General features: G+C 37.2%; 1 protein-coding gene across 8 annotated transcripts in view; it reads left to right on the top strand.

Annotated features, from left to right (window-relative positions):
* The window catches only part of UBE4B (ubiquitination factor E4B), a 37,277-nt gene that overhangs the window by 16,533 nt on the left and 6,660 nt on the right, over positions 1-14,084 (top strand). For 7 of the 8 annotated variants that reach the window (XM_035901809.1, XM_035901802.1, XM_035901804.1 and 4 more), the window contains 14 exons: positions 252-393; positions 903-1,003; positions 2,166-2,280; positions 4,197-4,280; positions 5,850-5,906; positions 6,267-6,383; positions 6,522-6,620; positions 7,093-7,206; positions 8,185-8,383; positions 8,605-8,743; positions 11,011-11,110; positions 11,867-11,994; positions 12,364-12,462; positions 13,315-13,550. In XM_035901809.1, coding sequence (XP_035757702.1) covers positions 252-393; positions 903-1,003; positions 2,166-2,280; positions 4,197-4,280; positions 5,850-5,906; positions 6,267-6,383; positions 6,522-6,620; positions 7,093-7,206; positions 8,185-8,383; positions 8,605-8,743; positions 11,011-11,110; positions 11,867-11,994; positions 12,364-12,462; positions 13,315-13,550 — 1,730 coding nt within the window. The remainder of the gene's footprint in view (positions 1-251; positions 394-902; positions 1,004-2,165; positions 2,281-4,196; positions 4,281-5,849; positions 5,907-6,266; positions 6,384-6,521; positions 6,621-7,092; positions 7,207-8,184; positions 8,384-8,604; positions 8,744-11,010; positions 11,111-11,866; positions 11,995-12,363; positions 12,463-13,314; positions 13,551-14,084) is intronic. The other variant, XM_035901803.1, reaches the window with a different exon arrangement.

Genomic DNA, 14,084 nt, shown 5'->3' on the forward strand with positions numbered 1-14,084 from the left:
CAGATACTTATTAATTTAATAAGATAATTGATTCTTAAGTCATGTTACGGTACGGCTGAACTTTCGGAGTTGGACAAGCTGGTAAATTGAGAGCTCTTCATAGATCACAGAAATTATCTTAATTATTGAGCCGTGTGCGTGATGCCGTCAGCAAATTGACAGAGGAGGCCAAGAGTTTGTGAATTATTTGATTGTGCACAAGTGAAGAACTGTCCCTAATCCTTTGTTTCTTCTTTTTGTGTGTTTTAAAGTATGGGAGGCTCTGGCAGCTCAAGTGTTTCAGATTCCTGCAGTGACCACTTCACCATTGAAAGTTGTAAGGAGACAGAGATGCTGAACTACCTCATTGAGTGTTTTGACAGAGTTGGAATAGAGGAGCGGAAAGCACCAAAGGTATATTTCAGATGAGTGAAGTTCTATCAGTGCTGTCACAGACGCTCCTCTTACTGTTTAGTGGGGAAAGCTGGTGGGTATTGATAGTTTTTTCTTGATGGCTTTGTAGAAGTAGATTTACAGAATTTTTAAGGTTCCTTTGACTGTTACACATGACTCAAATATGATGGATTAATGTTTTACATCTTTAAAATAAGCATGGTGTTAGAAACTGTCCTTCCCCTTTTGATCTACTGCATTTTATCCAAGTTCATTCCATATAAAACATACTTTTGTGAGACCAGCTCCCCATCAGCATTCTCTATTCTGCTTTAAGCATTTGCTTCTAGGGGAAAAAACAAACAAACAACCCTTTTATATATAATCTGAAAGGCTTTTAGCTGGAGTGGTGCTAATCTTAGTTTGCATATTGCATTCATACTGCATGAATAAAGAAATTTATCACTTTTCCTGTCTGTTCTGTCTCTGAATGCTTTCAGTTTGAATTAAAATGAAGTTATTTTTATCAGATGTGTAGCCAGCCAACAGTTAGCCAGTTACTGAGCAACATCCGATCACAGTGCATTTCACATGCTGCTTTGGTGCTACAGGGATCCTTAACACAACCAAGGTAAATACAGCTGATGTTAGTTCATGAAAGTTAGATTGTTCTGGGATTTTTTTTTTTATTCTGAGGATTACATAAGAAAACTAAGATCATCACTGAAGCAGGAATATGCCAGAGGAATAGTTTATTGCTTTACCACTGGAGACTATTGTTCCCATTGATATGTTGGTGGAGGGTAGTTTTAAGTGTTTTCTAGTTGTGTTTGGATAAAATCATCCAGGTTGACTTGGAACAGTTTAAATGGGGAATCTGAGTCAACCAGGCTGTTTTCTGCCTTACCTCATGCATAAACTGTTTTACTTGCAGATTGTTGGGGCACTTCTCCTGTGAAAGTCAGTAACCAGTAGAGGTGCATCTGAGAAAGTCTTACCAAAACGTGTAGCAAAAACTGCTAAAGTGGCACAGCACTTGTTTACGTCAGAGAGTTTACTGCAACAGGTTTGGTAATGTAAATCTGTGTGTAGACATTCTACACTAAATCAAGACTCTGAGATTTCAAGTGCAGTTGTTTCAACAGCAGTTGTTTAACTAGCAGCCTGTTTAGTTAGAACAATAAAAGGGTTTTTAAAATAGTATATGTGACTTCTACTAAAATCTGCATAATTTTGTATTTGTGTTTCCAAATACTACTTCTGTAATCTTTAAAGATGCACCAGTTACCCGCTGTACTTTGAGATTAGCTTTGTCTTTACATGAACCAATGTTGACATCAGAATAAGTTTTATACATGTAATAAGGAAAAAAAGATACTTTTTTCAAAAATGCTAGGGAGCAGTTAAAAGTAATGCCTGTATTAATTTGGGAAAGACTAATGTTATGTTCCTTTTTTAATCTGGAAAAGCAGACATCAAAAAATGTTTTTCCTTCACTAGTTGAGCTTAATAGAGGGACTAAGGAGAACCAATTACTACACAGGGGTTGTTATTTTCTTCCAGCCTCATTAAACTAAAGTGTGATGTTGGCAGCAGCATCTGTTTCGGAATAACCTTTCCACAAGTAACTTGAGAAGACAAAGTTAGTTACTTCTGGAAGGAGTAGGTCTGTCTACATGTTGATAATCTGCTTCCTGCACATCCTTAAGTGTGGTTACTCTGACATTTTTGCAAATACTACTACAAATACTACTGCAAATAATCAGTAATTTTTTTTCTATATACAAATAAAGGTCATTGCAGCAGCAGTCTCTGCTGGTACCATATATGCTGTGTAGGAATCTCCCATTTGGCTTCATCCAAGAATTGGTGAGAACAACTTATCAGGATGAAGAGGTGTTCAAACAGGTAAGAGAAAAGTTAAAAAAAAAAAAAAAAAAATTACATCATGTGATTCTACTGTCTGCACTATCTAAGAGAGTGGTTTTCCAGAGGTTTATTCTGCATCTCATTTCTATGCCTGTTATTTCTGGGGCTAGCAACCTGTTAAGTACTTGGAGTTTGGTTTTGCTTGTTTTTAATGAATTTAGCATTTTGTGACTTTGATTATTTACTGGTTCTAATAATTAAAAATGCATTTGTTAATAAGCAAGGAACACTTATGTAATGTTGAAGTGAACTACCTGAAATATCAGGCATATGTTACAGGATTGATCTTGGGTTTTCATCCTTCTGGCTTCTGTACAAAATATTGTAAAAATGTATGTGTAAGACAACAATCTTCTGTAATTGTACTCAGCAAGTTTTGTTGTTTTTTCTATATTGCAATTTTTACCCTTTGCAACTTCAGTAGTTTGCATCTACGGTGCGAAGAGCATTTTACAAAGCCTAGACTATTAAGTCTTCATATTTTACAGAGGAGATGACTGAGAAACATTAGCTGGCTTATTCTGTGTGTCAGAGTAGTTCACGGAGATGATAAAAAATTGGAACTGGTGGGGCCTAGTAATTAAGACACAAACCTAGCAAACTTCCAGCCTATGTAATGTTAAAGCAGATCAGTGAGGTTGTAATTGTCTCTAATTAGCACTCCTGTAGCATTATGTGACTGAGCTGTAAAGAAGAGGCCTTCAGAATGGCATTTGATCCTTTCAATTTTGAAAAAAAATGGCGTTAGCTAACTTTTATGTGTAGTGCAACTACCTTTTAATAATTTATATCTCTGTCTGGGCACCTTTTAGTAGAGGTTCATGCAGTTGAAAGAACACTTAAGACTGTCAAAAAGTGGTTATGGAAAGTGTTAAAGGGGTGACCTACCCTGGATAAGAGAACCATTCTTCTAGCTGAAGCTGACAAAAACCTCTTTATAGTCCTTTTCTGTACTATGATTTATAATACTTTTTTGTCTCTTCATAAAGGCAACACAGTATACTTAAATTTAAGATTCAGTGGAACCTCTTGTTGTTATTGTTGCAAAATTACTGTAAGTTTGGTTTGTGAGGGTATAGTTGTCAGAGCTGTGTGATTGGGACTTACTAATTGAGTATAATTACTTATGATTAATAAATTCCCGTCATGTCACTTCCTCTTTCATAACAATCCTTGACTGCTGCTTACCATATTTACTCTTACCAGAGTTACAACTTGCCAGTGCAAAACCAACTTGGTTACGTGACATGCAAGGTTAAAGCTATGTTACTACTCCAAGTGTACAGGCAAATTACCCATTTATGAAATCAAGTTGTTGGAGACCTCTACAGAACTCGTGCTCTCATTTGTGTATAGAATACGCGTGCTTGCACATGTGCCTGCAGTATCTGCAGTGATCCTGGATGAAGTGTGTGTGTGCTTCCCTATGTGGTTTCTGCATGCACAGAACTTGGTGGAACAACACCTGATTTTTGTCAATGTGTGCTAACATTACCATTTGTCAGCTTCAGCTTGTTATCTGGTAGCTTTGGGTCCAAATCTAGACATACATCTCTAGGGTTATTTGGTTTGTAAAGTAAATGTTTGGAAACAAGTTAGAATCTGATCAGGAAAAAGACATACAAGTGCTTGGAAATAAGTTTTTATGGGTAAGTTGTTATGCTCGGGCATCAAGTGAATACATCACATGGTATCAACCAAGTTGGTTTTTAGCTTTGAGTAATCTATTAAGCATTCAGGCTTAACTGGTACAAATTTAAAGAAAAGGTCTTAGTTTTTCTTTTGTGTAACTTGCAGTATTTGAAGAATGAGCAGGCATTTCATGCTGCGTACAGTAATGGTGTCACTTGATTGCTTTCTGTTCCGGATAAAGTAATCTACTTCTGTTTTTACAGATCTTTATTCCCATCTTACAAGGCTTGGCTGTAGCTTCCAAAGAGTGCTCCCTTGATAGTGACAATTTTAAATACCCCCTTATGGTAAGGGCTGTTGATTTCTAGAAGCACTTTCTTTATGATTACTGATAAATTCTGCAGATTCTATGCAAGATAATGTACTCTGACATTTTTGGGCTTTGTTTGGTTAGTGGTTTACTATTAAACTCTATGTTGGAAGCTTAATGTTATGAGAAATGTGTAAAAGATCATTACAAATCCAGTCGTCTGAGGCCAACAATATCTTAAGCTTCATGTACAGAGTTTGTGTAGTGGGCTCTTCAAATGTTTATATGTATTGCTTTATATAAGATTAATCAAATGTATGGATTTCATCATGCATAGTAGTTATAATACTGTGGATGGTTATAAAATCCTCCCAGTTTAAGTCTGGGAAATAAGGCCCAATATCCATACCAATATTTGTTGGACTCACTTTGGTATGTGGGAAACTAAAAGCTATTGCATTAAACACCAAATTATTTGAATTGGTGACTATTTACTGACACAGGAGATGTATTTACTGGCTGAAAAGTTGGGGGTTTTATTTTTTAAGTGCATACTTTAGTCCCCTGATCTGCTTCCCTCCTACTGCTTTTATTGACAAAACAAAAAAGTCTTTTGAAAAGCACACTTGGCCACAAAAGAGCAAGCTAAATTCTTGGCTAAATTGCGCATTGTTAGCTAGCACCTTCGGATTTTAGGATCTTCAAAGTATGATGCAAAAAAAGGCTGTTACATCTTGGGTTTAATTTGTACTTCAGGAAATTAGCTGGACTGGGGTCCTGCAAATCAAATTGACTAACCAAGTCTGGTACTTCTGCAAAAATAACAATTTTTGCTGGTTCTGTGTTTTCCTGCTGTTTTATTATTCACCCCCAATTTAAATTGTGAACTGTTGCAAATTTGGCTGTTGGCTACAAGCGAGGGCTGCTTGAAAATTATATTCCATTTTGATCATCTCTAGTTGGTACAGTGTGCACCAAAAGGATGGAATAGTAGTTACTAGCTCTAGTATAATTGAAGAATGAGAACATATAATACAGGAGAAGCAGGATATGTGAAAGCCTACGGTATTTCTGTGTTTTCAGAATCATCTGTTATAACTGCTTTCTTTTTTCTGTGCTGCAGTTGAAAGTGAGTTAGAGATCTTGGATAGGATTCTTTGTTTCTGGCTTCTGTGTTCATCTGACATTTTTCCACTCTGATTCAAAAGACAAAGGCCTCGGTGTATGTATAGAACAATTGCTCTATTTATTATTGTTGCTGACTTTTATGTGGCAGTTCAGGAGTCCAGCAAAGGCATTGTTATGTTCTGAACAAACAAACAATTTGCACAGCTAATTTTTGAAATAAGTGCAATAACTTATTATCCTGTGAGCCATGTTAGCTTTTTTGAGACAATTTGGAACAGATGTAAAAGCTAAAATGGGAGCAGGGTGTGCTCTAGCTCTTTTCGGACCTCTTCACCATTGTAGAAGATGGAGTTTTTTCCACTGATTAAGGGAAGAAGGTTTGGCTCTTTCAGCAGTTTACCATGTTAAGTTTTTTATTTGCAGACAGTTTACTTAGGAATTGCACACAAAAGTAATTTTTCTTGGGATTTCTTTATAGGCACTATGTGAACTTTGTGAAATCAAGTTTGGGAAAACACACCCTATGTGCAGTTTGGTAAGTGTATCCAGTCTGAATTTTTTTTTTCCAAGTTAAGAAAACCATGTCACTTAGTTATATCATATGATCCACATTGAGAATGTTCTCAGAACTCTAAACAGGGCTACTGTACTATGTCATGCTGAACAGTAGTTTAAAGTAAACTGGTAGAGGGAGTCCTTTTCCCTGAGAATTTGGAAAAACTAGGACAAACAAGACTTGGTTAGATTGCTGAAATACTGAGGAGATGTTTCCATTTAGCCATCAGCATGACTGAATGTTGAATTGAGGGCGTGGCAAACACTGAGAGGTGACAGTGCAGGACAGTATGGCTGACATGGCAGCTTTGACTAATTTGCAATTTCTCCTATTTTCTAGGTTGTCTCTTTGCCCTTGTGGTTGCCTAAATCTTTAAGCACAGGTGCAGGAAGAGAGCTGCAAAGACTTTCCTATCTTGGAGCCTTCTTCAGTCTTTCTGTCTTTGCCGAAGATGATGTAAGTGTTACTGAAGGATGTTGATAGTAGTGTGGTGAGGGTTTTATGTTTGGGGTGTTGGTTGTTTGGTTTTTTTTTTTTTTTTCCCCCCTTCCCCAATATATTTGATGCATTTGCTAATATTCATTCTACTTTCAGAACAAAGTAGTTGAAAAGTACTTCTCAGGGCCTGCAATTACTCTTGAAAACACCCGTGTCGTTAGCCAGTCTTTGCAACATTACCTGGAGTTAGCAAGGGTAAGTGTTCTCATGTTTAAAAAAAATGCAAACGATATTGTGGGGTGTTTTGTCTTGACATAGGTGAAGAATATAATCTAAAATAACCTAGCTTCTGTATTAAAAAACTCATCTGTTAAAATACGGCTGAAGGGAATTAGGAAAAAAAAAATAGTGCTATAAATATTTTTCTAAGGCTGTAAGCCAGTTCAGAAAATAACAGAACAGTTAGTCATGGATTATAGTTCATGTTAAAGGATGAGTAAAAAAATGCATGCTGTGTTAGTAGTGTGTGTTGCACTAGTCTATATAAATCTTTTCTGTAACTCACTTCCTAACTAATATATGCATAAACGTTGACAATAAGACCATAACAGAAGTTGTAGTTAGTTGTGTGGAATTTGTAGAATGGAAAAATATGGAGCAACAAAAAGCAGGCATGTGACGTTGAGAAGTACGTGCAACCTGACAGAATGTTTACTTGAAATTCCAGCAAGAGCTGTTCAAGATTCTACATAGTATTTTACTGAATGGTGAAACTCGAGAAGCAGCTCTCAATTACATGGCAGCTATTGTCAATGCCAACATGAAAAAGGCACAAATGCAGGTAAATAAAAGGAATGTTTTTCCTGTAATTCGTGGACCTAGTCAATGCACAAATAGCACTAGATGGCTTGTGTAGTGGTGGCTTTTGGATGGAGCACAAAAGAATGCTTACTACAGTGGGCAAGAAGCCCTGTCAGCAGTCTTTATCTCTTTCAATACATTTCCCGTTTCTGAAATTATTCTGCTTTACCTATTTGATCAGTTTATGTTGTTTCTCCTCTTAGGACTGACATGTCACTTGATTCTATATTAGATGTTTAAAGCTCTGTATTTCCCCCTGCTTCCCAGTCTATGGGGGCTTCATTCATTCCAATTGGCTATGTTCAAAAAACTTACTTTCTAGCTGGTAAGTTGTTAGACTTTGTTTGTATGGTCTCTGTAAAAGGAGTAATGCAAATAAGAACTGGCATGGTCCCAATGAGACAACAGGGCTGTTATTTTGCCATTGTTTAATTAATGCATTGCACTCATTTCCTGTGATAAAATCTGTGCATGAATCCTGAGCAACTGAAGTTTGCATCATTGTTGTCTTTAAGTCCCCTTTTCAAAAGCAAACTTTTGGAACCATTACCAGGAGTCTGTCTGTGAAATTCCCGTGAAGAAGTAACAGAAACTTGGCACTTAAGATAAAACTTATTAATTGAAGCTCAGCAACTATTTGAAACTCTGCTGTCTGTATCTGTGGCAAAACTGTTCCTGAAAGAGGCCCTTTTAAGCCCTTTTAATTTCTTAGGTAGTCTTCTACTTTTTTTATACGTTTGTTTAATGTTCTTGAGAATGACTACTTGAACCATAGAGAAAGATAATACGTAAGTTAGTAAGTGACCCTCCTGTTATGACAACGGTCTCCTTACATATCAATGTGCTTCATCATTTCGCCCTTTTCTTGAACTTGTTTGTTGAATACTGTTAAAGCAGCAGGAAATACCCTTGTACTTCTAAGCTTATGTCTTCAACTATTTACTTTCTTACCCCACAGACAGATGATCGTTTAGTATCTACAGATGGCTTTATGCTCAACTTCTTATGGGTACTACAGCAACTAAGTACGAAGATAAAGCTGGAAACGGTTGATCCCATGTACATATTTCATCCCAGGTGTCGTATTGACCTCCCAACAGATGAGACAAGAGTGAAAGCAACAATGGAGGATGTTACAGCCTGGATTGCTGAACTTTGTGAGTCCTCTTATTAAGATATGTTAAGCATTTGCTTTGCCTTTTGTTTTTGATATTGGAGAAACATGGAACTACTTGATTCCAGCAAATAATTCCCTTATTCCTAAGTGCTTTTTCTTGATGCTGTCTGCTCTTTCTTGATTTAAAGAAAATTGAGTTCAGGGTCTCACCTCTAGTTAAGGCAGTTAATTTTTTAATTTCTTTGTTTGTTTGTTTTCTAGATAGGGATCCGTCTCCATTTTCTGAGCCGAAATTCCCAACAGAATGTTTCTTCCTAACCCTGCATGCCCATCATCTCTCAATCCTGCCAAGCTGCCGTCGGTACATACGTAGACTGCGGGCCATCAGGGAACTCAACAGGTAAGAAGTTGTTAATCATCTAGTACATCTGAGAGTCCTAGCATCCTAGCCATGCTGCTTCTCACCATGATGGCAAGTCTTATAAACTTAATGGAAATTAGGGTGCCAACTTGGGTAAAACTGTTGCTGAGTACAGATCAGTCTAACTACTGTTGATCTGCTTTTGGCCCTTAAGGATTTTTGCTTGTGTTCAGGGACTGTGGCTTGAATCAGGAATTCAAATAATAGTGGAATGGAGGATATTAGTTACACAAGGCAGCTTGGTGAGAAAACCATTCTATTTAAAAAATAATCTTTTGAGCATTTAAGAATTCATGATCTTGCTTAACACTATTATAACTTAATCTGTGGTGTGGTTGATGGTACACGGACATCAGTGCCTTAGGCTCTTTGGTATAGCTATAGGAGTGCTTATAAAGTTCCATGTCTGATAATCAAGTCACTGTAGATGACTTGTGATTTCAGAAACAAGACATTGTTAGTGGTGCCTGAGCTGTTTTGTATGTCCCAGAAGATATTTACCTTTTTCCCCTTGGCTTCTGAGGTGGGATAACTTGTCATACTCTTGGGGTGTGAGGGGAAGGAAGCCTTCAGCAGTAAACTCTTAATATTGTTGATGTACTTGTAATTCAGCATGTGGTTTACCATTTTAAAAACTATAAATAAAAGTTATGATGTTAACATGAAGATACTGCTGTTTTCTGTTTCTCTTGGCATAAATTCAAATAGACTTTTATAGTTGCTAAACCTCGAAGAATACTCTGTTAAAATTAGAACAGATTTTTGTATCATCAGTATTTTCCACTGTTTATAATTGCACTCACTGCATTTTGGTAAATGTTTCTTGGCAGTAATACCATGAGTTCATTACAGGATTTTTGGACTGTGCTCGTAGTGATTTCATTTTTAGCTCTTAAAGCACATGCAGGCTGAGGACCTGGGAAGCTGCAGAGAATGGAGCAAGAAGAGTCAGTATATCTTAAAAAAAAAAAAACAAAAAAAAACCAGCCTGTGGATTACTTGTAAATAAGCCATACATTTGGCTTGAAAAAGGAATCGCTTCTTTTTCCTTATTTAGAATTGTTGTGAAGGAGTTGCTTATGCAGCAATCTCCACTAACGGTGCAGAGTGAAGAGCTCTTGGCTTTTACTGACATCAATAGGAGTTTAGCATTCAGCATTTTCCATAAATTGCTTACTTGCTTGCAACACAGGGCAATGTGATTAGATGTTGGTAATAAAGAAATTAGACTGGATATTTTTCTGCTGTAGGCAGAGATTGACATGGAAAAGAATTTGAGTTTAGAGGAGGGATGAAAAGGGACTGTAGTCATATAGTTCAGTATCTTGAGTTTTATTCTAAACAGCTGCCCTTCCTAAAGAAGATTAAGATATGGGAATACATAGGATTTTTTTTTTTAATATAAATGGTGTGTGTAATGTACATTCAAGTTCTCTCTTCTATGGGGCAGAGTGAGATGATGGGTAAAGGGAGGGGAGGTACTATCAACCACCTTGATTTACTGGTCCTTACGCTAATGGGGAGACTATAGATGGTTCATACATTGTACTCCTCTGCAAACCTGAATTTTATGGGGAGTGGAGCATGAGAAGGGTAGAACAAAACTGCAAAAAAACCTTTTACAATGGTGGGAAGATGCGCGGGATGCAGACTTGTACCTTTCTTGGGAAAGGGAAGGTGTTTCTAACACGTCCTGTTGTCAGCCACCTTTTTTTTCCTTAGCTGATTCTGTTTTCCGTTTTCCTTTCTGATATTAGAAGATCAATGAGATCTCTAAATATCTCGCTGCTAACTGGACCAGCCCTTCTTTGTGTTGGTGTTAATTTTAACAACATCCTTTTAACCTTCCTTTAGAGTGATTGTAGACTTCAGTGTGAAAAAAAGAGAAAAGGCAAATACTTTTTTTAAATACTGTGCATAAAATTAGTTTGTCAGGCAAGATAGACCCCTTCTATGTTTCATCCTTTTTTTTTTCTTTCCACTGTTCTGATTTGTCTGACAGGCGTGTATGTTGGAGCTAGTGTATGTAGTGCCTTTGCACACTGTGCAGATGTTCAGTCTGCATGCACAAAAGCAATTTGTTTTTCGTGTTACGATGATGGGTAACTTCTATGAAAATTAGTAGCTTTTTTCCCCACTTCTCAATATTTCCTTGGTATTTAGCAGATAAGCAGGTTAAAATGCCTTGTAGATGACAGAACATATCCCCTCTATCATGATAACTGATTACTGCATATGGTTTTCAGGACTGTTGAAGATTTGAAAAACAATGAAAGTCAATGGAAGGATTCTCCTCTGGCTACCAGGCATCGAGAAATGCTGAAACGTTGCAAGACACAGCTTAAGGTTTGTAAGTGATTCAGTTCCCAACTAAATGCCTCTGTCAACCTGTCTGTATATTTACTTGGTGTCCTAATGTTTAAATGCAACTTCCCACTGATGCTTCATGAAAATAGTGGGCTTGAATCTATGAACCATGTGAGTACTTTCCTAGATGCTGGTCGTGATACCATACAACGTAAGCGGTGAATGTAAAATTCAAAATAACATCAAGATTAACTTTAGCCAGTATTCCTCAGAAAGAAGAAAATATTATTTTTATTGGAGAGAGAACAGCAAAGGGACTGTGATTTGTTCAGGGATAGTTGTGCATGCATGATCCTTGCCCAAGATGGAGATGGAACTCTCTAGTCCTTAATCTCGTGTAGAATTTTTGCAAAGATGAGTATGCTGGGGTCCTCTCTTTGGAAGGTCTGTCCTGCTTAGCTCTTCCTAGTATAAAATGACACAAATTTTCTGAGCTGTATCACCAAAATAACTTTAACTGCACATTTTCCCACTTTGATATCTCTGTTATTTACTTCAGTGTTCCCATAAAGCTTGTAAAAGGCTCCTCTGTCCCTGCAACTCTGAATTATGTGCATGTTTTTCTTGATATGTTGGGGCTTAAGAGCCCCGTTTTCTTTTTCAAAGAGGAGCATATTTTAAGAACAGACTATTGCATAATTGTCATAATTCACAGATATTCATTAGCTTGGATAGGCTTGACCTTCCTTTTATGTTGTCTTGCCCTGGATGAGTTTTTCTATGGATATTCTGCAGAAACTGGTGAGGTGCAAGGCTTGTGCAGATGCTGGTTTGCTGGATGAAAACTTTCTCAGGAGATGTCTGAATTTCTATGGCATGGTGATTCAGCTGATGCTTCGCATTCTTGACCCTGCCTATCCCAAGTGAGTGTCAGGATTGTCTATGTAAATTGTATCAAAGATAAATGTTTACTCAATTTACTAGTTCTAGAACTTAATTTTTTTTTTTTTTTTTACAGTGTCTGCATTCTTATGTGATTGTTACTTTATGTCAGTGACTTAAATTCTTGCATGGAACATATGTCTTATTTATAGTTTAAGGTTTAATTGCAGGGAGAGAACAACCCTCGGGTATGTTTAGTTACACTCGAAGTATTGACATGGATTTTTAAAAATCAGTGTCAGAACTCTTGTAAAGTGTTCCCGTAGGAGAATTCCAGAGGAGAGCTCGTGACACTTCCTACTTAACCCTGCTATTTTACTCTCCTGTTTGTTGTCTCTCTTATTCTACAGCATAAAATTGCCTTTAACTCCTGACGTTCCGAAGGTATTTGCAGCATTGCCAGAGTTTTACGTGGAAGATGTTGCTGAATTTTTATTTTTTATTGTACAGTAAGTGAAGCTGTATCTAAAGGAAATTTGTACTACCATTTACCTCAGTAAAATAAATTACAGATTTATAACAAACATAAATTTACACATAAATGTAGGGTGCAAAAGTCATTTCCTAGCTATTCTGTAGTTAATGTTCTGTTTTTTAACAACAGCCATAAGATTATGATATTGGCAGGTATTGCTGCAGCTATAATGCCTGGGTGAGCTCCAGAGTCCCTTCTAACCTAATTTTTTCTTGGAAGAAAGTTGAAGTTTTTTTGGTTCCCTCCCCCCAAGAATTTGCTTTTATGGTTTGGAGTTTGAGTCCTTTGATTTCACGATATGTTAAATCATCACTAGAATAATATTTTTAAAAATTCATAGCTTACTAAGTAGAAAATTCCCCCATTTATAAATTTGCTGGGACAAAATGCATTTGTGTACGTTCAGCAGTTTAGATGGGCATGGATCCTATTCAGATGTAATACTGGAGCTCTGAAGGTGGTCCCTTTCTTCCTGAAAACGTACCTTCAAATTCAGGCTTTGCTGTGTTGTGTGAAGAGGAGATGTTTGCTTTTGCCTCCCTGAGGTGCTGTTACAGTGGTACTTCATAGCAAATTTGCTACTGTGCGCAACAATAGAATATGATCGTGTTTCAGGCTAAAATTTGGGTTCCAGTGAACAGCTGGCAAAAGACCTTTTGGAAGAGCAAAAAGCTAGTTTCTGGAAAGATTGGGAATTATGATAAAATGACTAAACTTCCTGTTGCTAATGAGTGATCTGAGCTTACTTGATGTATACGATAAATCTTCTGTAGACAATACAGGCTTGCTGTTTTTCATTTTGTTTTCCTTATCTCCCTCTTATCAGATATGCTCCTCAGGTGCTTTATGAGCCCTGCACTCAGGACATAGTGATGTTCCTTGTTGTGATGCTGTGCAACCAGAATTACATCCGAAATCCTTATTTAGTAGCCAAGCTGGTGGAAGTGATGTTCATGACAAATCCAGCTGTTCAGCCCCGGACACAAAAGTTCTTTGAAATGATTGAGAATCATCCTCTCTCCACTAAATTGTTAGTCCCCTCCTTGATGAAGTTTTACACAGGTAAATGCTTCATCTGTAGTTTGCTGAGTGTACTGTAAGGAATGAGTATTATGAGGCAAAAGTCTGTGTTAGTTGTTGTAACCTTTAAAAAAAACCAAAAACAACCAAAGCCAAACAAAAAAAACCCCAAACAAACAGGTAGATCTTGGGTCTTGTAAAGATGAGGTTCTGTTGCTCGGGAACTGGGGTAAATAGCATTAGATGGAGCCTTGAGACTTCTAGTCCTCATACAAGCTGCTGTGAACTGACAACTCTAGCACTGTAGACTGTGATTGTTGTTTTTGTGGTGTTAAGATTCCAAACTGGAAGGGTTTTTTTGTTTGTTTTGTTAGGGAGTATTGGGATTTTTAAAAGTTCTGACTATTTTTGCTAGTCCTTCACTTCAACATGGATCAACAGATTTGGATGCTTCAACATGGCTTTGCACCCATACAAATAACTATTTTTGCAGTGTTCCCAGAGTTTTCTTATTCAAGCTTGGTGCTTGAAGTTTATCACATTGGAGACAGTAGGGGGGAGATGTAATGTGTTGCA

The sequence above is a fragment of the Egretta garzetta genome, unplaced genomic scaffold (assembly GCF_000687185.1).
Source record: "Egretta garzetta isolate BGI_Z169 unplaced genomic scaffold, ASM68718v1 scaffold69, whole genome shotgun sequence".
NCBI classification, from domain to species: domain Eukaryota; kingdom Metazoa; phylum Chordata; class Aves; order Pelecaniformes; family Ardeidae; genus Egretta; species Egretta garzetta.